The sequence below is a fragment of the Thalassophryne amazonica genome, chromosome 22 (assembly GCF_902500255.1).
Source record: "Thalassophryne amazonica chromosome 22, fThaAma1.1, whole genome shotgun sequence".
NCBI lineage: Eukaryota > Metazoa > Chordata > Actinopteri > Batrachoidiformes > Batrachoididae > Thalassophryne > Thalassophryne amazonica.
Window position 1 is genome coordinate 3,546,149 of NC_047124.1, and position 26,261 is coordinate 3,572,409.

Below are 26,261 nucleotides of genomic sequence, written 5' to 3' on the forward strand. Positions count from 1 at the left end.
TCTTTGGTTATGAGAAATGTATGAACATTTTGTTAAGATGCTGGCTAGCTGCTAACCTTGATTCTGTGATTTTGTGCTTAAATGTGAACAAAAGTTCCCCAATTCAGATTAAAATGTTGATCCTCAGTGATGGTTGAAAAGTCCAACTTATTCCACCATTTGCCAAATACACTGAATCCAGAAAATGACCCGTTCCTGACAGCCAAACACCAAATTTATTTATTAGTTATCAGATGAGCTCATTTAATTTGTTTTCCAAGTTGTTAAAAAAAAAAAAATATCACATAGTTTGTAGTTTCCCCTCTGTTGTTCTGGAATTGTTCAGCTTGTCAACATATTTCGAGGCTTCGGATGGATTTGGATTCAAAGATGAACAAACCCCAACTTGGATTCAGTGTGAGGGGTTTCATTTAGTAAAATAAGCCTTGATGCTTTACGGCAACACCTGTTCTCTGTTTTGCAAATATCCTCAGAAATACATTTGGCATTAAAAAGAAACAACAGATGTAGACGTCTTTATGCCAGAAGAAACTCTTAATCAGATTTTAACAACTGTTATGTGACTTACTTACTGAACAGCCGCACGGCCAAAAATTTCAGCGTCAAAGGATTTATCCTCCTCAAAGTTCAGGGCACCGGACAAAGTCTGTCACTTTCTGACGGATGCCCTGTTCCCACCTTCTCGGAGCCAAGGGATGCTACAGCTCTCGCGTAGAGGTATAATGAGCTCTTGTTCGTGTGTCAGCAGCTAAACTAGTCTGTTACATTGCATTAACAAAGAATTCCTCCCGATATGGAATGGTGCAGTGTACAAAATAATCAGAAGATCCCCTCTAAACGCTGCTAGCTTTTAGGTTTCAGACATTTTGAAGCGAGCTGATCGGACCATTGTGAGCATCCTCATGGTTTTGTTTTACAGTGAACCATTCCACAAAGGTACCAGGTAAGGCCACTCCCTTCTGTCTTCTCAAATCACTGGGTATTTGTCCATTGGTTCATTCTCTACATCCTGTAATTTCTTCCCCCTCCACTGCCTCGACTTGAGTTTTTCTGATGCACCTCCTGCAGACAAAAAGAAACACACGGTTAGCGTGCAACTCAGGCCCATAAAGTTTGGAGAAAACAAAAAAGTCCAGTGAGTTAAGTCAAGTTTTAGTGAAGTGTTACACCTGGAACACACGCCAAGCAGCACGGCCGCATCACGTCAGACGAAACTGTCGCGCCTGTGTGGATTTAGTCTGGAGTGCATTTCAGATGCATTTGTGGTGCATCACTGCTCAATCTTTCCACATTATTTGTCTTTGATTATGAATTTTATTCCACACATAATCTCCTGTGATGGTTTTACAGTACACATTCAGTTTGGGCTTTTTTGTGTGCGTGCACACATTTTTTTTAAGTGGTACAGCAGATACAGCTGTGCACTCAACAACAACTGCCTGAAAGCACCTCATGTCAAATAATTTAGTCCATAAATTTAAAACTACAAATAGGTATATACGGAGAAAGTGACTATTTGTAACCTTTTTTCAATCAGTGAGTTTTTATGTTGATATTTGTCATGGCTGTGAGTTCTTTCCCAGTTTTATAAAGTCCAGTAAAAGGTGTTTATTATTTAATGTTGCCATCATGGTGTCAAAATGCCTGTCTGCAAATCAGTTTCCTGCCTATTTAGCGTCCGCCTGCAGCACGTGTGAAGAAACAGGTGTCAGGTTTATTCTCGAGAGGAACACCGTTCAGACAGTGAAACAGATGAGTCTGGGATGTTTCTGGGACACTTCCCTGTCTGCAAGGTTTAATGTTAACATGGACGCCAAAATGAAAATCAACATGCACCGCAACCGTAACGCATGCGTGATGCTTGCTGTGTGTATCAGACCTGAGGTTGCTTTTCCAGAATGTATCGGGTGATTGTCCATCTGCACTATGAATAACGTCTGAAGCTTGTGGCTGAATGTCAGAGAATAATATATCCATAAACCCTACAGAATTCATCCTGCCATTTTTTTTTTTTTTTTTTTTTTTTGTCAGCAGTCATATCATCCATAAAAAAACAGGTGTAGGGAAACATTTCCACAGGAACAGGTTGATTTTATTCTCACCTGTCCACAGGATGTGGTTCCAGAACTGTGCAGTTTTCTTTGGAAGGTTGTTTTGACCCATTCTAATCTGCTTTTCCTGGTTCTGTTCCTTATCAGTGGTTTACCTCTTGGGGTATTTGCTTTGGTGATGTTTGCTCTTGATTGTTGACTGACATTTATAAGCCAGCCTCCTGAATTATGTTATTGATCTGGTTAAATGTTGTCTCACTTTGACAGATATGCAAAATAACAATAACTTTCTGATTGGCGAAATATAACGGACTCAACACAGGACTGTTGTCCGTACCCTCGTCCTGCTGTTGGGTCGGTGGTGAGGAACAGCTGACTGACATTGAGACACAGTAAATATCAAACAGCTTTGGTGTTTTATCTCTGGACTTTGTACTTGTCGCGCTCTGATGGTAAGACTCCATATTAATGCACAGTAGGAGAGCAGTGATCCTGTCTGAGGAGCAGGAGTGCCACTGGGTCTACCACAAAAACCACTTAGTTCCTTCTCTTGCTAATGGTTTTCTTTTTTGAGAGAACACTGAAACACAGACCGCTAAATTTTAAAAGGATCAGGTTGGCAACTCTGGGATGACTCAGTCTCCATTTAGCCCTCACACTTAAAGTGAACCTTTTAAATCTGTTGGGGTTTTTTCTTTTTTACACTTACCTAAACAAGGGGGAGGTGTTTATGACTACATCAGCTGTAATTGGGATCACTGAAAATATATCAATCAATTTTTAGAATATGTTCTAAAACAGGCGGCCACATAGTAATGCTTTTGACATTTTGTCATGCGAACGCAGACAAGACCCTACAGTAAAGATGCAATGGAAATTGAGGACACCCCCCCCCCCCCCCCCCCAACTATTACAAGTTTTGTTAGGAGAACAGTTATGGACTGGGATAGTGTTTAATGCCAATGTGAAATCAGGAATCAGCAGGCTATACTCAGAAAACCCAGGAGGGCAGCATGAGTCCATAAGACAGAGGCAAACAGGAAGAAGGAGAGAGAGCAGGCATGAAGCAAGACAATCTGGCAGAGAGGTGGTGAACTGAGACTGGTTAAAAAGACAAAGATATTACAGTGGAAGTGGAGAAATGTGAACCCGGAAAGCAGTGAATTCAAATTCAAACAACTTTATTTGTCCCCAGTGGGGCAATTCAGATGCCCAGAGCAGCAATATTACAACCAGCAACAACAAAAAATAAATGAATAAATAAAAATAAAACCACAATAAATAAACATCAATACAAATTATAAGTGCTTCAGAAGTGAAATAGTTATATCATAAGCAAATTATTAGGAAATTGCAAACAACATTCACACCTGTCAGGGAAAAAGCAGGAAGGATTAAGAGGAGCTGAAGAGGTGAACAGCCCTGGGAACAAAAGTCACTCTTCTCCTCTGTGTCTTGTCTGAGGGAAGCTACTCAAATGCAGCATGAAGAACATCTGATGGATCCTGTATCATCTTTTTGGCCAATCTAAGTTTTCTGCTCATAGATGGTCAAAAGCGATCTAACGGGAAGTCCAGTAACTTTGGAGCCGACTCTGGCTGAGCTCGCTAAATGATTCCTGTTGTCAATGTAGCGGCTGCACTCTGCGTTGTGTTGTTATGACTCCGCCCATTCACTCCCCTCGGGACGCGAACTCACGAGCTCCGGCATGGGAGTCGGACTCTCTAACCAGAAGGCTAAACCCCAGGGCTCTGGCCTTGTGACCAGAGAATCCTTTTGAGCTGTTGGGAGTGAGATTTACTAACTACATCTGCACAGCGACACCTGCTGGCCTCCGTTACATCAAGGCTAATGGAACGAAACCAACAGGTTACAGAGAACATTAACAATACTCTCTACAAAAGCAAAGTAAAAACTTAACAAAAGTTTCCTGAGAATCTCCTCTGTACTGGAGGAGAATTCCAGCAGGCTGTTGAAGATGGTGCCCAAGTATTTGTACTCCTCCCAGTGATGGATGCTGCAGCTGCAGCTCTCTGTATCTATTAGAAAAAGGCACTGCCATCGCTTTGGTCTTATTCTTTTGAACAGGAAGCAAACCCACAGGAAATAAACATGGACGAAATGTCAGAATAAAAGTGTGCAAGGAAGCAGCACAACACCAAAAACAAATAATGAAAAATGAGTTTTATGGGGAACCCAGAGGAACTTGTCGTCTTGTGCTATCCAAAGCTCCACACACTGACTGCTCAGAGAATCAAACACTCGGTCTGATGCTGCGTGCTGAGCACAGGATGAATAAACGGTTTGTTCCTTAACATCTGTTCTGTCATTTTAAAAAATCTGTGAGACTGTAGCACTTAGTCCAGGATGGATTCAATCACATTTGGGGGCAGAATCAGAACATTTTAAGCACTTTTTGCTATAAAGTGTTCCCTTCTAATTTAGAAATGGAATAACTTGACAAGAAGTAATAAAGTGCAATGAGATGAGAAGCTCTGCTGCCGTGCGTACCTTGAAGGGTGAATGACTATGTCCAGGATTAGGTCTCTGTGGGAGGAAAATGAAGCCACTTCAGTTGCATTCCTTTCAGCCGTCCTTGCAAATCAAACCTGCTGTTGAACCTGTTCAGCCTTCATTATATTGTACATGCGTGTTCTGAAACAAGCTATTAAAACATCTACACATCACATTTCTCTCTTGAAGCGGATCTGTCAGGTGTCATGCTCACCTTCTTGTTTTTCGTCTTGTCTGGCTGCGGCGCCGTCCTACGCTCTGAGCTCTTGTCCACTTTGACCCCTGCAGTACTAACCTTCGGCACCCTCGGCATGTCTGTATGGCGCTGTGCGCGCACAGAGCGAGCCGCCTTGCTAGCCTTGGCAGGTGCACAGTACATCTCCAGGCGCCGCAGCTCACAGCTTTGGAAGCAGCACTCGTTCACGATGCCATGTGACCGCCGTGTGTTGGGGCCGTAGCCTGGTTTACCTGGACGACAAGAAGAGCCGGAGGAGTCAGTTAACCTAACAGACCCAAAACTCAAAACGATATTCACCTCGTTGAGACATTATTGTGATCTGTGGAGACGCCTTGAGCTGCAGGCAACATGTAATCTATAGATTTAAACAAAAATGCAGTTTGGTTGATATTAGTGACTTTACAAATTGCAGATCCAGTTTTCGTACTGAAGCAGCGGTTCCTTATCTAAAACTTTCAAGTTAATCAGTGGCGCATCGCTGAAGATAGAGACCTCTTGGAGTTATCGTCAGGTCAGGGAGCATGTGTTGCTCCCGTGTGTACTCAGTAAATTTTGCAGAGTAAAATTTACTCTGCAGGGATAACATTTGGTCCCAGTCCAAATAGTGTTAAATATATTCTATCACAGTGTAAAATCAACTCTTATTGGAGTAAAAACACTTGATTTCACAAGACGGTAGAGCTGGTTTCACTCTAGAATAGTGTATTTTACTCTGTTTAGACTGGGACCAAATGTTAGCCCAGTAGAGTAAATTTTACTCAGCAGAATGTGTCCACCACACTATGAAACCTTTCTGGGTCCTAGATGGCAACCACTGAACTAGACAACCCACCCATCCCCACCTCCTGAAAGTAACCATCTACTTGGGTCTGTTTGGCCTTTTCCATTTGCAGAGGTACTCAACACTAACGTACCTGTGTGCTGGATCATGTCTGGAGAAACACGTGGCATGGCCAACATGTCATAGCTAATGGTCCCTCACAATGCAAGTGGTACTTCTCTTCAGATTGTCCTTTTCTTGAGGCAAATTCAACAACCACGCCACTGTCTGCACGCTTGATTCCACCTGATTTCAGATGTTAGACAGAGTAGGTCCTGATTAGAACTGGGCTGGGACAACACCAGGAACATCAGGAGCTGCACGTTTCTTCATGTGCAACTGGAGTTGTACCAGGAAGAGCATCCGGCATAAAATCTGTGCCAGATCCCAATGCGGCTCTCTCCCAGATCCATTTCAGCAACCAGATGCAGCCGAAAGCAAAAAAACAAACAAAAACAAAAAAAAAACAAATAAGTGAAATAAAATTAAGAATCCATAGGGATTTCCTTTGATTGCAAAATCAAAATTCAGCAACATTTAAGAATTTCTCCAAGTTTTTCTTTCCACAGCTTTATGTTTCTGTGCAGAATTAATCAAACTGTGGCTCTTGGCCAAATACTACCCTATAATAAGGTTGTAATAATGGCAAGGTCATGAGTCTGATTCCTCTGATATATGAACAGCCTTAATGACATGGATTTCTTCCGTGTAAAATTTAGAGTGTATCATGTTGCACCCTCTGGAACCATTTTGGCAGCAGCTCCGCTGAAAAAGAGCAATGCAGTCACCCAGAAGTCAAGAATATTACGCAGAGCCATTTTGGCCCAGATATCTTACATCCAGCGATGCCAAACCACGAGTCCTCTGGGCCTGATCAACCTGCAGGAAAAGCCGTTGGGCCTCGGAGCTGCACCTCTGCTGACTGTACCCAACTGTTCATTCACATTTTCATCTGGTAGACAAGTTCTGAAGAACGTCAAGGTTCACACATGGAGCACAAATACTCAAGATAAAGGTCACAGGAGCGGAAAAGACCTAAAGATAAGACGTGGAAACAGTTGTCGTCTGTATCATTAAAAAATGACCCACAGCCAAAAAAAAAAAAGTCCACTCGACTCTCAAAAACAGCATTTTAACTCCACCAAGGTGCAATTTTCAGCACTTTGGTTTAGCAGCGGCGGCTGTTAGCTTGAATGTTACAGAGAAAATATTGTCAGAATGTCATGAAATTGAAAATGATCATATTCGGTGAATTAGTGCTGAATGAAAAAAGACACTCTGCAAATTAGTAACCAATAAATCTGTGCACATTTACCCTTCTATGTACTCGTTTGCCATACGGTATGACAAGGTAACAGCTACTAGCATCAAAAATGCTAGTAGCATGTTTTTAAATGCTGTCTGACCAAAAAAAAAAAAAAAAAAAAAGCTGAAACTGTATTTAACTTGTCAGAGTAATGACTAAAGATAACTGCAATTACTTCTTCAGATATCTGGTTTACAGTTTGGATGAGTCAGATCTCTTACATTTGTGACAAGGTGCATTGTGGTCAGATTAGATTAGCTGTGGTTGGATATGTTAGCATAGGTTATTTGAAGAAAATAGTGTTAAAATGCCATAACTGAAATTGGACAGAGCCAACAAATGTTTTGTGACAGTGAGCTTCAGTCCACAAACAAGTAATCAATAAATATAAGCATATTAATGATCTGTTACACGTCATCAAGGTTGGGTAGGATTACTTTGAAAGAATACATGTGGATTACATGTATGTATGTACATACATTTGGATTACTTGTAATCTGATTACTTTTGGGTTACATTTCAAAGTAATCCTACCCAACCTTGCACGTCAGTATTAATGCTGAGTCATGGCTACATTCCAGGCATCCACAATTTTTTTAGAGATTGAAAAGTTATTATGACTAAAATAATAATTAAAAAAAAACATTTCATTTAGATGAGTCACAACTCCAGTTTCACATGTCTACAACTGCATTTTAATTTTTAGACAAACTTTAGCATTTAAAATCTGTGAAATTTAAGCCATCTCAGTTAGTAGTTACTCAGTTCAGTGCAATTTATTTATTTAGCACCAAACCACAAGATAAGACACCCCAAGGTGCAGGTCGAACCTCACCAACCCCCTGAGCAGCGGTGGTCAGGAAAGACTCCCTTGGGGGGGGGGCTTAAGGAAGAAACCTCAGGCAGACCAGACACAGGGCGGTGGCCATCAGGTTGAACTAACTATAACATGTATCAGGTGAACAAAACTCAACAAAGAATTGTCAAATGTCGAAACAATAAAATCAACGTCCACATTGGAAGAAGGAGTCCCACACAACCCACAGTTCATCACAAAAAATACAGTGCTTATGCGGAAGTCACAAAGTTTAAACGGCGATATGCATTTTTATGGCCAAAACTTAATTTACTTTTCCATAAAACTCAATTACAGTAGGTATTCTTACTATTCAGAAGATGATCATAGATATCTTAAATTAGAAGTTGTATAATCAGAAATTAACTATGGGTATCTATGATGTATGTAAATGTTATCTGCCTAGTTAAAAATAAAACCTTTTGACTACATCACCTTATGGTGATGCCAAAACTCTGCTTCCACCTCCTTTACCCCCAGAAGCCCACCTTCTTAGTGTGGCCTTTAGAAAACGCCATTTATAGTTCCCCGCTCACCTTGAGCAATATAGGCCTGATGGGCTTTTCCCTGTTACCAAATGAAATAATAATAATTTAATATGGCATTTACAAGGAGGAAATGCCTTTCCCTCTCAGAGTTAATAGCTCTTGGCTCAGAAGGCTGCCAGTGCTGACAAAGTGCATTAACGTCTGCTCTGCGTCTGCCTTGTCCTGACGCCGGTGTTTCGGACAGAGAGCAGCTTTCATTCAGAAACAGAAGAATCTATCTCTGAAAACCCTCTGACACAAAGCAAAGTGCAAGCTAATGGAGGTGTGAGGGACATGCATGAGGAGGAGCAATGACTGAGAGCTTTCAAGGACCACATCGGTGTGAAACGCTAAAAATACCTGCTGCACCTGCATTATTTAGCACGCAGAGGAACTCAGAAACTCAGCATCAAATGCAGACATACACACAAAAAAATCTGCTTTAACTGGACTATTTTCTTCATGCAATTATTTAAATAACTTTGACTAAAGAGGTGTTTTTTTTAAACGTGACGATTTGTTAAATTAAGGATTTGTGAAATAACATTCAATTAATGATGGGTATTTCTTTTTTAAAAAGGGTGTAGACAAAAGTTATTCATACAAAATCCTTTCTGCTGGGTTATGTGGACTAGTAATGATAATATTTGCATTTTGAAACAATCACAAAATAGCATTTTATTTCTCAGATTTAGTAGGTTTCTATCTGGAAATGGTGTTATGTGTCAGACGCAGCTCGGAGAACCGACCAGCGTTTGAAGGACCCAGTATGAAATAAGCAGAGCACGGTACAAAGGCTAACTGAATTTAATACATAACAGTGATAATACAAAAAGGTGCGGCCTGGCGTGGTGCGCTCCCAGCAGCGCTAACGGTCCGGAGCCAGAAGCTGTTTCGGACCCAAGGACCCCGCCGACACCCCCCAGGTGGCCGCAACAACCGAGTCTGTGAAAGAAGGAACCATTATGTGAGTCCACACTCTACACACAGAACACTTAAAGGTGTACAAACAGCAAACACTTCCTGGCTTGATTGCTGATCAGCTTCCAACCTGCAGGCATGGAACATCCAGTTCACAAAACTCCACCGCAGTGGAAGCTGATACATGACTAACAAACAGCTCAATACAATAAGGTGTGAGGGACACCACATTTACTGACTGTATAACTGTTAGTCACAAAATCTAACGTACCTCAGGAAGTGTGCTGACGAGCGTGAGACCTCACCCCCTCCTCTTTCACAGACTGTGCATCAAACCTGGCGTTTCTCAGCATCCGCTGCTGATGAGATGGCTCCCGAGACGACGATCTCACCCGTCTGGTCACAAGGTCGGGTCTCTGGCAAATACACACTGTGCACTCCAGTCTTAAATGCCAACATGCTCCAATCCATCCAGATGCACCTCAGCTGTGAGTCCTGACGAGTCGCAGGTGATCAGGGTGAGGTCCTGACAGCCTCAGCAACACAGCCACTCAGTCCCAAATGCACGCCACCTGGGAGGAAAACAAACAGACAAACAAACCGGCAGCCAGGCCTCCCCAGCCATATAACAAATGGTCTCCCATGCTGTCTTTCTTTCTCGTCTAAATTCACGCAAAATCCTTTCTGCTGGGTTATGTGGACTAGTAACGGTAATATTTGAGTTTTGGAATGTAACAGCTGTGAAACAATCACAAAATAGCATTTTACTTCTCAGATTTAATAAGTTTCTATCTGGAAATGGTCTCCGATGCCGACTTTTTCTTTCTCGGCTAAATTCACACAAAATCCTTTCTGCTGGGTTATGTGGAGTAGTAACGGTAATATTTGAGTTTTGGAATGTAACATCTGTGAAACAATCACAAAATAACATTTAATTCCTAAGATTTATTAGGTTTCTATCTGGAAATGGTCTCCGATGCCAGCTTTTTCTTTTTCAGCTAAATTCACACAAAATCCTTTCTGTGAGGTTGTGTGAAGATATGACTGTTAAAATTTTACAATGTAGCCATTGTCAAACAATAAAAACATAACTTTATTTTTCCGATTTGCTGAGAATGACAGCCTCAGCACTGCATTTAATCTATTATTAGACTCAATTGGCTTCACTCAAAATGTAAATGAGTCCACCCACCACTTTAACCATACTTTAGATCTTGTTTTGACTTATGGTATGGAAATTGAAGACTTAACAGTATTTCCTGAAAACCCCCTTCTGTCTGATAATTTCTTAATAACATTTACATTTACTCTGATGGACTACCCAGCAGTGGGGAATAAGTTTCATTACAGTAGAAGTCTTTCGGAAAGCGCTGTAACTAGGTTTAAGGATATGATTCCTTCTCTGTTATGTTCTCTAATGCCATATACCAACACAGTGCAGAGTAGCTACCTAAACTCTGTGAGTGAGATAGATTATCTCGTCAATAGGTTTACATCCTCATTGAGCACAACTTTGGATGCTGTAGCTCCTCTGAAAAAGAGAGCCTTAAATCAGAAGTGCCTGACTCCGTGGTATAACTCACAAACTCGCAGCTTAAAGCAGATAACCCGTAAGTTGGAGAGGAAATGGCGTCTCACTAATTTAGAAGATCTTCACTTAGCCTGGAAAAAGGGTAGTTGTAAAACAGCTAACTGATCATCTGCAGAGGAATGGTCTATTTGAAGAGTTTCAGTCAGGTTTTAGAATTCATCATAGTACAGAAACAGCATTAGTGAAAGTTACAAATGATCTTCTTATGGCCTCAGACAGTGGACTCATCTCTGTGCTCGTCCTGTTAGACCTCAGTGCTGCTTTTGATACTGTTGACCATAAAATTTTATTACAGAGATTAGAGCATGCCATAGGTATTAAAGGCACTGCGCTGCGGTGGTTTGAATCATATTTATCTAATAGATTACAATTTGTTCATGTAAATGGGGAATCTTCTTCACAGACTAAGGTTAATTATGGAGTTCCACAAGGTTCTGTGCTAGGACCAATTTTATTCACTTTATACATGCTTCCCTTAGGCAGTATTATTAGACGGCATTGCTTAAATTTTCATTGTTATGCAGATGATACCCAGCTTTATCTATCCATGAAGCCAGAGGACACACACCAATTAGTTAAACTGCAGGAATGTCTTACAGACATAAAGACATGGATGACCTGTTGTGAAAGTGTAGGTACACGGACCCACAACAGGGGGCGCAATGAACGGACAATGGAGAAAAGTAAGAACAAGTTTTACTGTTGTGAAAATAGCACAACTGATACAACAATTAGCAATTTGGAGGTGTAAGCCGAAATCTGCTGGTGTCTTGTGGGCAGGCCCGAAGGTAGGAGACGTCCGTCCTAGTTGAACCGGAACCACCCAGATCTCCTCTGCCACCGAAACCCAGAAGTACTGGAACCGCCAAGTCTCGAATTCCCAGGTGGCCACTGCCTCCGCTCGTCGGATCCGGTACTGCTGGCGGGAAAGAACACAAACACACAGGTTGGGATGCGACCGCACCCAGTAGATGAGAGGGGCAAAGCCGCCTCCACCTCTTGTCACACTGAAGCAGGAAAGGTGAGTACTTATCCGAACACTTGGCCTTCCGCTGTCCTGAAAAGTTTATAAAGTATCGTCACAAAGATACAGTATCTGTTGCAGAGGTGATTACCTTAAACTCAAGGTGATATCTCGGCACTGAGGTGGAGACGCTGTCCTGCTGATATACCTCCGTACTGAGTGAAGTCAGCTGTGTCCAGTAATGGGTGACAGCTGTCACCCTGGCTGCTCTCATCAGGCGGCGGCGCCCTCTGGTGCCTGGAGCCCACACTCCAGGCAGGGCGCCCTCTGGTGGTGATGGGCCAGCAGTACCTCCTCTTCAGCGGCCCACACACAACATGACCTCTAATTTCCTGCTTCTAAATTCAGATAAAACTGAAGTTATTGTACTTGGCCCCACAAATCTTAGAAACATGGTGTCTAACCAGATCCTTACTCTGGATGGCATTACCCTGACCTCTAGTAATACTGTGAGAAATCTTGGAGTCATTTTTGATCAGGATATGTCATTCAATGCGCATATTAAGCAAATATGTAGGACTGCTTTTTTGCATTTGCGCAATATCTCTAAAATTAGAAAGGTCTTGTCTCAGAGTGATGCTGAAAAACTAATTCATGCATTTATTTCCTCTAGGCTGGACTATTGTAATTCATTATTATCAGGTTGTCCTAAAAGTTCCCTGAAAAGCCTTCAGTTAATTCAAAATGCTGCAGCTAGAGTACTGACAGGGACTAGAAGGAGAGAGCATGTTTCACCCATATTGGCCTCTCTTCATTGGCTTCCTGTTAATTCTAGAATAGAATTTAACCCCTTAACGCCCGAATTTATATAGCTGTACATAAAAAATATTTTGTGTGTGTTTTTGCCTTTAAATAGATGGTAAATAATGTTGAGATTATTAATTTCACTTTTGCACAAAAACTAGATAGTAATATTGGATATTCTGGCAATGACTTTATGTTATAATGTTATAATAATAATGATGGTATGTTGCCAATTTGCGACAACGGGCATACAGGTCAATTTGGTAAGTTGCATATTTGAGTCAGAGATTGTAGCATATATGCGACAATGGGCGTTAAGGGGTTAAAATTCTTCTTCTTACTTATAAGGTTTTGAATAATCAGGTCCCATCTTATCTTAGGGACCTCATAGTACCATATCACCCCAATAGAGCGCTTCGCTCTCAGACTGCAGGCTTACTTGTAGTTCCTAGGGTTTGTAAGAGTAGAATGGGAGGCAGAGCCTTCAGCTTTCAGGCTCCTCTCCTGTGGAACCAGCTCCCAATTCAGATCAGGGAGACAGGCACCCTCTCTACTTTTAAGATTAGGCTTAAAACTTTCCTTTTTGCTAAAGCTTATAGTTAGGGCTGGATCAGGTGACCCTGAACCATCCCTTAGTTATGCTGCTATAGACTTAGACTGCTGGGGGGTTCCCATGATGCACTGAGTGTTTCTTTCTCTTTTTGCTCTGTATGCACCACTCTGCATTTAATCATTAGTGATTGATCTCTGCTCCCCTCCACAGCATGTCTTTTTCCTGGTTCTCTCCCTCAGCCCCAACCAGTCCCAGCAGAAGACTGCCCCTCCCTGAGCCTGGTTCTGCTGGAGGTTTCTTCCTGTTAAAAGGGAGTTTTTCCTTCCCACTGTAGCCAAGTGCTTGCTCACAGGGGGTCGTTTTGACTGTTGGGGTTTTTCTGTAATTATTGTATGGCCTTGCCTTACAATATAAAGCACCTTGGGGCAACTGTTTGTTGTGATTTGGCGCTATATAAAAAAATTGATTTGATTTAGAACATTTCTGAAACCTTCTGCCTCACTGACACCACACCTGTTCCTAATGTTCCATCATCCATCCAGTAAGTGTCAGGCAGTTATTGGGGATATGACATAAGAAAAACAAATCTACAGATGCTAAAAGGATAAACATTACAGAGACAACTAGGGAACTGCTCTTTACACATCAGAAAACTTGTATGTGAAAGTGGTGTGAAATTTATTGGAATAGTCTCTAATCATTTGTTTAATGGTAGTACAAAGAAATCATTCTTTTATAGAAAAATATGTCCAAATGATATGAACGCCTGTTACAAAAAAATCTGAAGAATGTTGTGAAAAGACAGATATGGTACTGAGGCCCGGAGTTCTATAATTGGTGCTGAAGGGCAAAAGAGGGGCAGCACCTCGTTAGTTCAGTCTGTTTCCAGTCCCTCCCAATAAAGCCTTACAAATTAACATCCGCCTTTATTCTGAAAATAGCTCGAAACCCTGCTGCCCAAACAGCTGGAAGGCAGAGAAAGATCAGCTGGCATCGGTTCTAATGTACCACAGTCAGCTCGGGCAGGTCGGCTAGAAACACACACATCAGGTCCAAAGGCTTTGGAAGGTTTTACTGCTTTGATTCCGCGAGTAACCACGGTAACCCTTATAAACACTGTTCTGTGCAACTGTCGTTGCACAGTTTCCTCCGCTGCCAAGACATTTGATTTGGAGCCGAGAGGACTAGAACGATGCAGATGAAGTGTCTTATCCAAGAACGCGGACAGGTAGACTGGAGCAGACACACCTGGCGACTCTGTTCCATGTGAAACTTCAAATGATGGATGAAGCCAAGAGGAAGAAGCTGTCAAGTTTTGGTGTTTAAGATCTGAATCCAGGTTCTCAATCATTAAAGGACAAGAACTTTGACAATACAGTCTTTTCCTTCAGAGACTGTTAGTCAACCTGTATGAAACAGTGAAATGCAGAAACATATAATTTAAAAAAACAAACTGGATTTTTGCACTGGGATTATGTCACTTTTACAGCAACGCAACAGGAAAATGTTAAAAGTATGAAGGCCAAAGACCACAAATGATGTATTGGAGCGATAGATTCTCTTTTAAAATTGCTCAAAGCGTTATGTCTCCTTTTGGGATCCCAACCCTCGTTTTTGCGTCATAAATGATTGGTTTCGGGTTCTATTACCAGTTTAATCTGCAGCCGCTGCACTGGTCTATCTGAGACCCTGGGGTTGGTCTTTGACAGGAGCAGCTCACATCGTGCTCGTTCCTCTGGGGAGCTACACGGTTGGAGTTTTACAGCCTGGTCACAGTCCGTAAACTCCAGTGGGTTGTTGGAGCCGGTGTGAAGTGTCACGCGGTTTACGGCTCAGCAGGGACTATGGGGTCTGTTAAAGTGGTGGAAACTACGTCTTTATCGCTGGTACCACAAACAGTTTATGGAACAACACAAGTGTTCTTCATTTTTATTTCAGAGCAGTTCATGTTATAGAGCGTGTACCTGAAATCAGTCTGGATCCTGATCCAGATCTGCACCAAATTTCACTTAAAGCTGCAGTCTGTTGTGGCGTTTCAATGTAAAGTAGAGAGTAACCACACGCAGCAACAAAAGAAGACACACCAGTGAGGTTTCATATGAAAGTCCTTATAATAAGCATTAATTAATTACTAATAAGTCCTTTGTTACATAATTAGACATTCATAAGAACTTCTAAGAAGCATGTTACTCTATCAAGTGTTTAAAAATGTTCTTAATTTCTTCTAATTATCTACAGCAGCATTATGAGCATTGAGTTTGTTTAAGGTTTTCGATCATTCAGGGAAGTGATATCAAACTCCTATATACACCCGACACCCACTGGTTATTCCATATTCCGTATCATGACACGGATTAGACCAGACCTGGGCAAACTGTGGCCCTTTGCATGTCTCTCTCTGGCCCTCATGAGGTCTGTGATTATTATTACATATATTAAAAATGTCAAGCTTGTGTGTTGCAAATCATTAGAGAGATTTATTTACATATATTTAAATATTTACACAGGGATGGGTAGGATTACTTTTAGGAATACATGTGGATTACATGTATGTATGTACATACATTTGGATTACTTGTAATCTGATTACTTTTGGATTACATTTCAAAGTAATCCTACCCAACCTTGTATTTACATATTATTACAATAATAAAAATGACCTATAAAAGCTATTAAATATGTAATTTTTTGTAAGATTTGTAATGGGAGACAGCCAAGTTATTGATGGTGTGGCCCTTGGACATAATTCAGGTTCCCTATGTGGCCCCTTGTAAAAATTAATTGTCCACCCCTGGATTAGACCCTACGACTCCCCTTAAACAGGACAACAGTCCAACGCAAGTTACTTCCCCAGTCAAGGCTGGTTTGGATGATCCAAGGCTGGACTTGGACAGTGCAGATGATCTGTTTTATAGAGTGACCGGGGATCAAAGTCAGGTCTACTTATTGAGGGTCCAACTCCTCCTGCCACTGGGCTACCGGCACTTCTTTATTAATGTTAGTACATAATTAATTATGCATTTATTAGCAATTATTCTAGCCTTACTGTAGCTCCCCGATCTAAAGCAAAAGCAATGCCTTACAATCTAATAATAAGTACGACTGTGATCTTGCAGCTGACATGTCATTCCTAAAGGACTCAACTGATGAAAGGTCTCCAAGGTAAAGTCCATTTAGTCCCCAAATGTCCTCATGTGTCCACTTCAGCAAAAGGACAGATCTGAGTCTGGATGCCGCCCATGAGATGCGTCAAGCTCTTATTGGGAAAATGACACTTTGTTGTGGGGATGGGGGGGTGTGTTACACAGGAAGTCGTTTTTTCAGATCGTAGTGCCTTCCAACTGTGTCCAGGTTCAGTGAGGGATGAGGCCATGATAGAGGTATGTGTGTGTGTGTGTGTGTGTGTGTGTGGTGTGTGTGTGTGTGTGTGTGTGTGTGTGTGTGTGTGTGTGTGTGTGTGTGTGTGTGTGTGTGTGTGTGTGTGTGTGTGTGTGTGTGTGTGTGTGTGTGTGTGTGTGTGTTACAGACCTGGTGTTTACACATTCTACTTCTTGGTGGACTTCGGTCGTCTTAAATAAACCTAACCAAAATGAACACTGAAGATAAAACATTTTACTTCTTTCCACCTTGACTTTGAAAAATGATTTCAAGGCGAAATAAAGACTCACAAAATTAAATCTAATCATTCATGAGGTTTATGGTCATCACATATCACATATTACTGATGCAGAACGACAAAACATCCTCATTTCTAGCTGTTTTTAATGTGAGGAATTCAGTTGAAGTCTTGAGGTGGAGGTTGGTGTTTTTACGCTGCGGCATATTTAATCCAGCCGCATTTTCACATGATCAAAATGGACCCAGAGGCCTTGTTTCCATGCCAACAACCTGAATCAGAGCTGATTCATATCTCTCACTGGGCACCTCAAACAGTCAGAGCTGGAACTATAAATCTCTAAACACTGTGGAAGAGAGCAACGGACGGTTCAGATGTAATTGCACAAAGCTGCCAGATGATGGTGGTATACAGAATGACAGCTCATTTACACACAGCCCACTGAGTTGCTGTCTTAAAAGCTCTCAAGACAGAAGTCTGATACGGGCCCATAGGCCCATTGGTGCCGGAGTTTATCCCTGGAAACATAAAGTGGATGAGAGTTTACAATTCTCCCTGGATATGACGTCAGTCTGATGCAGGTTACGCTTCCATCCAAGGCGGTACTCATTTAGTGTACACCTGGGTGGACTGAGATGATGCAGATGAAGTATCTTGTCCAAGGGCACAGACAGGTAGTGTGACCAGAAATTGAACCCAGGTCTAGATATCAGTAGCCCAGGTCCTATCCTACAGTCACCTGCTCTATATTTTAGATGGAATCCCACAAAACTACAATACAGTGCCCCCCCCCCTCCCCCCCCATGGACTTCATACAACTAGCAGACAGAAATAATGTCAACACCAACGAATGATTTATGGCCATAAACTTGAAAACATCACACCAAATATGAAGAAAAATCACCAATGTTCTGAGCTGCAGATACGGTCTCCACCTGTTTGTTTGAAACACCTGCTTTATCCAAAATTCTCTCCTAACTGTTTAATCTCAGGTAAATCAGACCATGTTCCTACCTGCTAAAGTGTTACCAAGAAGGCAGAAGATTTCTAGTTCAGGCTAGTAACTGGAAAAACTTACTACGGTTGTGGATTTTTTTTATCCCTTTCTCTCTCTCTCTCTCTCTTTTTTTTAAGACCACAGTTTGTTTCAGTGCCTTAAAAACACATTTCCACCAACTAATATTTCTGTCATGGTTGGAAATCTGTAGCCTTGAAATGCAAGTTGAGCTTCTTAAGCCTGACCATTCGTAAGGTGGACTGGCAAAGCAGCCTGACCACAGAAAGGCCCGTGTCACTGCAAAACTGACTCGGGACACATTATCAATCAGACGGCTGCCAAGTTCAACATGACCAGACAGGAGGGGAAGAGTTCAGGGAAAGAGCGTGCCTCCTCCGGCCCAGCTGGTACGCTGCCGCAAACACAACCCAAATAGATTCAGCAGATATTTTACACAAGCAGCTGCTGGTACACAGAAGAAAAAGACAGCAATGAGAGAAAGAATATCAGACAGCGATAGAACCCGAGGAGGACCGCGTACAGCACCCTGCTGCGCAACCCTCATGGTCTTTTCAGGGGTTTTGTAATACGCCTCTTTCTCAAAACAGGAAAATGAGGCATTGATTGATGGATGTTGTCCACTTCATTGACTGCTGAGTGTAAAGTGACGCGGGAAAGAAACACCCTCGACATCCCACAAAAACATTTGTTTAAGAAGTGGATCCTGCAAGAAGATTCAACAGTTACATTGGACTCCCTTGAACGATTTCTCCTGAAATGAATATGGACAGTAGTGCTACAATTCTATAGCCTGTGAGAAAATATATTAAACTGTAATAAAACACCAGAATTAGTAGCTAACACTCCATTGCATTTTTGCATCATGCAGTCTCTCTCTGGACATATAAGATATTACTGGAGCGGGGGGTGCCCAACCAGTCTACATGCGTTATGTAGATCTAGAAAAGGCATAACGTGGGGTCCTCTGAGGTGTCCTGCAGAGGGTGTTGCAGGAGGATGGGGTACTGGGACCGCTGCAAAGCAACATCCATTTGATATGACCAAAGCTGGAGATGTGTCCACATTCTTAGCATCACATGAAACCTGTTCCCGGTGGGTGTTGGACTCCACCGGAGATATCACCAATCCTGTTTGTCATCTTCATGGACAAGATGTAAAAGCACAGTCGGGGACTGAAAGGTGTCCAGTTTTGCTACCCTCAAAATAATACAATTCTGTTGGCTTTCTGATGTGCAGTGGGCCGGTTTGAGGTGACTGGGATGAGGCTCAGCACCTCTATGGTCTTCTCTGAGAAAAGGGTGTATTGTTCCCTCTGGGTCAGGGGAGCATTACTGCTCCAAGTGGAGGACTTAGAGAACTATCTTGGGGTCTTGCTCACAAGTGGGGGTAAGATGGCGCATGAGATTGACAGCTGGATTGGGGCAGTGTCTGAGTTTTTGAAGATTGTGTACCAGATTATCGAGATGAAGAAAGAGCTGAGCCAGAAGGCGATGTTCTTGATTTGCCAGTCAATTTACTCAAATCCTCACTGATGATCATGATCTTTATGGATCCAGGTCAAGGTTTAGCTTCTAGAATTTACCATTCAAAGAGGTCAGTTTCAACACTTATATCCAGAGATAAGTGTGGACATCCTCAGGAATATCTGTACATTTGTACAAAAAGGACTACATCCAATTTGCAATCTTGGTCTGGTAGTTTTGGGTACATGTTTGTCAAACTAAACAAGCAATCTGCAATCACTGCTGTTTTATAATAATTTACAACTGGTGTTTCCCTTTGGGGTTTCAAGTGGTTGGTTTGGAATTTCTACAAACAGGTACACTCATCAAAGTTTCTACCAGATTGCAATTACCATGACAAATACACGAAAGCTGTTCCAGCACAGGCAGATACACACACACACACACACACACACACACACACACACACACACACACACACACACACCACACACACACACACACACACACACACACACACACACACACACACACACACACACACACACACACACACCAAGTCTACTTGGCACAAAACTGGGATGTGAGCAGGTTGTCATGACTGTTCATGGTGTGCGAGTGTTGCCAGCAGCATCTGGATGAACACAGCTTTGCAGAAGTTTGGTAGTTCTCCAGCAACTTTTTGGCAAACTCCCTACAAAGAGCCAAACGCAATGAATGATGATGACTGGACCTGGAAGCGGCGCACGCCAGAGCGGAGGACTGTCTTAGTGGGTTGATGGGGTGCAACAGCAAGGTGCATGATAAGCTACAAGAGACTGATCAAAGATGGTATGCTGTGATCTCGGGACCAGAATGCTGGAGCTCATCCTTCGGTGTTTTGTAAAATGATAACATTGCCAGTAATGTATCCAGGACTCGAAAGTGAGATGCTACATCGCTATGCACAGTCATCAGGAAGAGCAAAAACCTGGAGGAGTAAAAACCTTTTGGCTGAAATCTTGGAAAGACCAAACAGTGCATTTGATGTGCTGATAAATGAGGCCAATGTTCAGATTCCAAAAACACTTCCAGAAGCCTTTTGATGTACAACCACCAGCACCACCGGCATCTTTAAATATGACCAAAGTTGGTGCCAAGAAGCAGCCTTGTTGCCAGTTTTGACTTTAATGCTTCAAAGCGTGACTCAAACTGGGGGACTAGTCAACCCTGATGGAGTCATCTCCACAAACACATTGAAACAATGATGTACCATATGTGACTAACAGGGGCAGCGCAGTGGATTAGTGGTTAGCACTGTTGCCTCACAGCATGAAGGTCATGGGATCAATTCCCACCTGTGGTCTCTCTGTGTGGAGTTTGTGTGTTCTCCCCGTGCCTGTGTGGGTTCCCTCTGGGGGCTCCGGCTTCCTCTCACATCCAAAGACACGCAGGTTCAGTGGACTGGAAACTTTAAAGTGTCCGTAGGTGTGAATGTATCCATTTGTATGTGACCCTGCGAAAGACTGGTGCCCTGTCCAGGGTGAACCACGCGCCTCACACCCTGTGACTGCTGTCCAGCCCCCCTGTGACCCTTAACTGGAGCAAGCAGTTTAAGATGAGTGAGTGAGTGATGTGTCTAACAGGTTCATAGTCAGGAGAAAAATTCATCCTCTAATCTACAGTTTGACCTTTACAGGCATTGTGCTTGTTGGTATCAACCGACAAGATTAGGAACCAAAATTCATAGGTTTTTCCAAAGCATCTTAGTTTCGTCTACTGTATCTTTTTGCTCGCAGTCACCCCAGTGGATCCACTGTGGCTCTGGATGTTGATCTGGCACTACTTTTACACACCGGATGCCCCTCCTGATCCAGCTCCAGATGTACTAGGAGAATGAGGGGATGAATGGGCTTTGAACCCTGAACCTTCTTGCTGGGAAGCAAGAACACTGCTGCTGAGCCTTGATAATATTTGCAGAGTCAACAAGGGTGGTCAAGGAACAAGCAAAGTATTTGAAACTTGAACCAATCTCTAAAGAATTAAAGGAACACCAACTCCCAGAGAAGCCCTTCCCAGCCCCTCAGCTCTAACAGATGCTGGTTGAGAAGGCGCATCTCAAAGGTTCAGATTTAGATGAAAACAATCACTTACTAGAAAAACAAATTGTAAATGCACACGTTTGAGCACTGAGCAGATGCTTTGATCCAAAGAGTTTCCTTTTTTGCAGCTGAATGTGAGGCAGTGATGATGAGAATCAGAAAACATGAATCAGAGGAGTGGTATCTGAAGGACAACCTATTCTTCAGAGTAGTTCATCTGCTGTGTTCCTCACCTGGCACCTAGCTCTCACCTGTGGCTCCGCGTAGCTGTTTGCATGAATCAGTAGCCAAACCCAAGGCAACGGCATTCACTGGCTGGCAAACCCATAGTGAGGGTAGCCAACGAGTCTCAAACCCTTGACAAGTTATGGTATGTCTACGTACACATGCCAAGACTGCAGCCAGCCAACTCCTGGAAAAACCACCATATTGATTCAACAGGCAGGAAGGCGGACCAGCAAAGTGTTGAAGAATGCTTATAGGACTTAACAAGACACGAAGAATGCTGGTGGTCATCACTGCATCCATACCTATCTGTAGTCATCTAGTCTACATCTTACCACTGAATCAGACAGGAAGGAATTAGAGAGTGAGGGTGACAGTTCTGCACAACTCTCCCACACTATAATCCACTTCACATGCAAGTTATCTTCATCAATCCATCTACCCTCCATCTGGAGACACTAATTGCTGCCATCTTGTAGGCTGTGAAGGAGTTACTGCTCCAAGTGGAGGTAACGGAGTTTTGCTCACCAGGGAGGGTAAAACAGATTGTGAGACTGACAGGTGGATCAAGGGCAACATCCCAATTAATGTGGGCATCGCTTCAAATAATCATGGTGAAGCAAAAGCCATGTCCACCAATGCTAAAGTCACCAAAAGGTTACATTCTGGTACCCATTGATCTAGACAGTGTCAGAAACAAAGAGATGGTGAGTAGTTGGTTTCCTATGAAGGGTAGTTTCACTTACCTTTGGAAATGGGCTAAACATCACCCATCACACAAGTGTTGTTGAAGGATGTGATGGTGATGAGAAACATCTAGACTGGATGTCGTGTTCCATCACTGTCTGGTAACCTGCTGCCACTGCTAAGGACAGGAGCAGACTGGCAGATCCACGCAGCAGAGAAGGTGATAGACTGCAGTCTGCCATCCCTACAGGCCCTGTATGCCTCCAGGGCCCTGAGGCGAGCAGGGAGGATAGTGGCCGATCCCTCCCACCCAGGACCCAAACTCTCCCCCCCCCCCCCACCCCCCCCCACACACACACATACACACACAACCATAAAGTACAGATTGGTCGTCTCTGCACTGAGAGGTTGTGTACTTCAGTTGCCTGTTTTTTCCACAGTCCCATTTCATTAACTTATTTTATTTACAGTGAAAATAGTTTTGCCTATTTGACTCTTTTACTTCTTACAGAAGACTTTTCTTTTCTTTTATTGTTGTTTATGCACCAATAACACCAGATCAAATTCCTTGTATGTGCAAGTTACTTGGCAATAAATTCAATTCTGATTCTGATACACATCAACACCAGAGATTTCATGCAGTACTGATACAGACCAAGCCTCAAACTAACCCTTCCTTTTTCTGTAAATAAATCTAATCTGTTTTGCATTATTTGTAAACCTGGCTGTTGGAAATGTTTCTTAATGATTAGTCCTGAATCTAACCATTAATACCAGATTATGTCAAAAGGAGACAATGAACCATAATAATCATAAAAAAATAAATTAAAAGTGAATTCAGGGGTAAAAAAAAATCCCCCTCTAGGATCTACAATCAGAATGATTTAAATCAGATGCCAGTCAAACACATGCACACGGTGAGGATGGAAGATCCTTGAAAGGCAGAGCTCATGTTTGGAGAAACTGTACATCCACGAGCAAAACTAAAAATCAGAACACACGTCCTGGGAAATGCTGGCTGCTGGAGGAACACTGCACCGAACCGCTGCAGCTCTGTGTATCCTTGCAAGTCTGGAATGTGTTGTACCCTAAATGGAAAATTGGAGATTTAAATACTGGATTGTTGCTGGAGGGTTTTCTTTGGGGAGATTTCCCTTCTCTGGTGGAAAAAAAAACTTTCACTGTAACATTTAGCTTTTACGGCTTCTCTCTCTCTCTCTTCTCTCTCTCTCATCTCTCTCTCTCTCTCTCTCTCTCTGCCAAATTCCACTTAAAGTCCTTTCCTGACGGACAAAAACGATACTCTGCCACAAACATGTGACTGGGGTCACTCGTCACACAATTTGCTGAACAAAGATCTTATTTGAAGATTCTGAAAACTGAAAATGTTCTAAAAAAAAAAGATGAAGCCATGTTTGTTTGATTATGATCAAAAGAGTGAAATATAAGTTGGATTAGTGGTTAGCACTGTTGTCTCACACCTAGAAGGTCATGGGTTCGATTCTGGGTGCTCCGGCTTCCTCCCACATCCAAAGACATGCAGGTTAGATGGATTGGAAACTTTAAATTGTCCGTAGGTGTGTGAGTGTGTTTGTTTGTCTGTATGTGATCATGTGACAGACTGCTGTCCTGTCCAGGGTGAACCCGCCTCAGGCTCTATGACTGTTGGGATAGGCTCCAACCCCCTGTGACCCTCAGTTGGAGTAAGCGGTTGAAGATGAGTGAGTATCAATTACCTGCCCCTGAAAACTTCTTCTTCACCAACCAACACTCACCCATTCTGGATTCCAGAGAACTGTTAGGATGCGACCAAAGCTACTGCAAGAAGAGACACCTGCTATTACTACTACCACTAAAGTGCTCAACAGCCTACGTAACTCCTCGTGTGTCAAAATATGTGTGTGCCAGATGTGGCTCATTTCTGAGCTGCTCTTTGGACAGGACACACACACACACACACACACACACACACACACCACACACACACACCACACACACACACACACACACACACACACACACAACACACACACCACACACACACACACACACACACACACACACACATCCAGTTGTCTCTTAGATGTGGTTGGTTTTAATATCAGTTATAAAGTTGACTGTCTCAGTTATTTTCCCACCCACTCACTCGTCTTCAACTGCTTACTCCAACTGAGGGTCACGGGGGGCTGGAGGGGAGGCTGGAGCCTATCCCAACAGTCATAGAACGCGAGGCAGGTTCACCCTGGACAGGACGCCAGTGTGTCGCAGAGCCACATATAAAAGTGAAACATCTGTTGTGTTTGACTTGCTGCTGGCTAAACTGTTCATTTTTGACTTTAATGAGCACATTTTACATTTACTTTAGTAAAGAACTAAACATTTATCACTGATTTTCCACTGGACAACCGACCCCACTCTCCCCTACTTTTTCTCGTATTGTCCGAAATGTTTGATGTAAATTTACAGTGTGAAAGGATGCAGAAATGGCACAAAGTGAAAAGTGAACGAGTGCTGGCCTTAATGCAGGAAAAGTCAAACTGGCTGCTTTTTTATTTATGAGCTCGCTGGAGCGCTCTGGGACAGATAGAGCCAACCTTTATGAATAAATAAAAAGGTGCACTTACTGAAATAAAAGCCTCTCTCTCCGCACACGAACTGCAGCGTGTCCACAAGCTCCGCCCCGCACAGGGTCTCTGGCCCCGCCCCCGTGACCGGAGGAGTCAGGCTGAGGACGCACAGCAGCAGCGAGAGGGCGTAGCCACAGGAGATGCTGCACATGGCGCTCTGCACACAGTTAACAGCGGAGTGCAATCAGCTGGGACCCGAAAGCCAAACGGTTTAACCAAAAACACCAGCGGAGAATCAAATAAAGGCAAGTGTCGGGCTGCAAAAACTAAAAGTCTGCAGGATCAGGAAGTGAAACGATTAAAATGTCCCATCAGGCACGCTTCCAAAAACAGAGGATACGCCAGGATAAAACGCACTTTTCATCTTTTGATGCTTTCACTAATAAATCAACTCTCAGCGCCCACATGCGTGCAGAATGCCACTCATTTATAGGCTTAGTGCAGATTTGTGCCAAAAAAAAAAAAAAAAAAAAAACAGCCGCAGAGAACGAAAGCAAAAGAGCTGCAAAAAAATTTCCAAGATAAAAAAGAAAAGAAAAAGAAAAAAGTTCTCCATCCAGCAGTGGAAAAGGAAAATAAAACCGCAGAGAAAACTGCGGGTACTGGACAAAGTTCTAATAAAAACAGAATTTACGCACGGCGCATTACGCACAGGCTCCCGCGCTGGTGTTTATTTCTCCTTAAATTCGTCTCTTTTATCACCAAACTCACATTAGATTTTCAGCACCTCACATGCATACTCAGCATTTTCAAAGTTTGCAGAGCTGCTCTCTGCTGTTAAAAGAGCGCGCGCAGCCTTTCACGCACGACTTCCACAATAAAGTCAATCAAATATCAGTATGTGCAGAGACATCGCCAAAGCATGAAGCTGCAGGCGTGCGTAAAAAATACCCCCCAAATACACATTTATCATTTCATAATGCACCAAACCAGCCCAAATGTCTGATTTCGACCTTAAATTGGCAGCATCAAGGTGAGAATGTGGAAATGAAATGAGGTAAGTTTACCTTGAAGACATCACATAAATGCCACTGGAAGGACAGAGCGCTGGACATCCCCGCGGCTCTCCGCAACACTCAGCCCGGCGAGAAGCAACTTGTTTAAAGTCATTAAAAAACGGCCAGAAAGACGACGAGATGCGGCCAATGTCACATCTCAATATTCCCACTTTGTTCCATTGCGCACGCTCGTTTGGAGAAGTGAGATTTAGCGAACAGGAGACGATTTAGAGAGAAAATCCCTCACATTATCTACATTACACAGACATTTTTCAACAGGAACAGCTGGGGCAGCATTTGCCTCCTACGCGTCCTAAGTTATTCATTAAGGATTTTGGGCACGTTGTCAAATAACGTCATTTCTCTCTCTCTCTCTCTCCTCTCAGTCCTCTCATCTCTCT

General features: G+C 42.8%; 1 protein-coding gene across 1 annotated transcript; it reads right to left on the bottom strand.

Moving 5' to 3' along the window:
• Window positions 1-499: 499 nt before the first annotated feature.
• igf1 (insulin-like growth factor 1) lies at window positions 500-26,261 on the bottom strand. The gene is made up of 5 exons (XM_034163564.1): window positions 25,870-26,261; window positions 24,860-25,019; window positions 4,780-5,033; window positions 4,563-4,598; window positions 500-1,062 (listed from the first exon to the last, which is right to left on the bottom strand). Exons 1-5 carry the CDS (start codon window positions 25,915-25,917, stop codon window positions 1,003-1,005), a joined length of 558 nt encoding a protein of 185 aa, XP_034019455.1. The 5' UTR covers window positions 25,918-26,261; the 3' UTR covers window positions 500-1,002.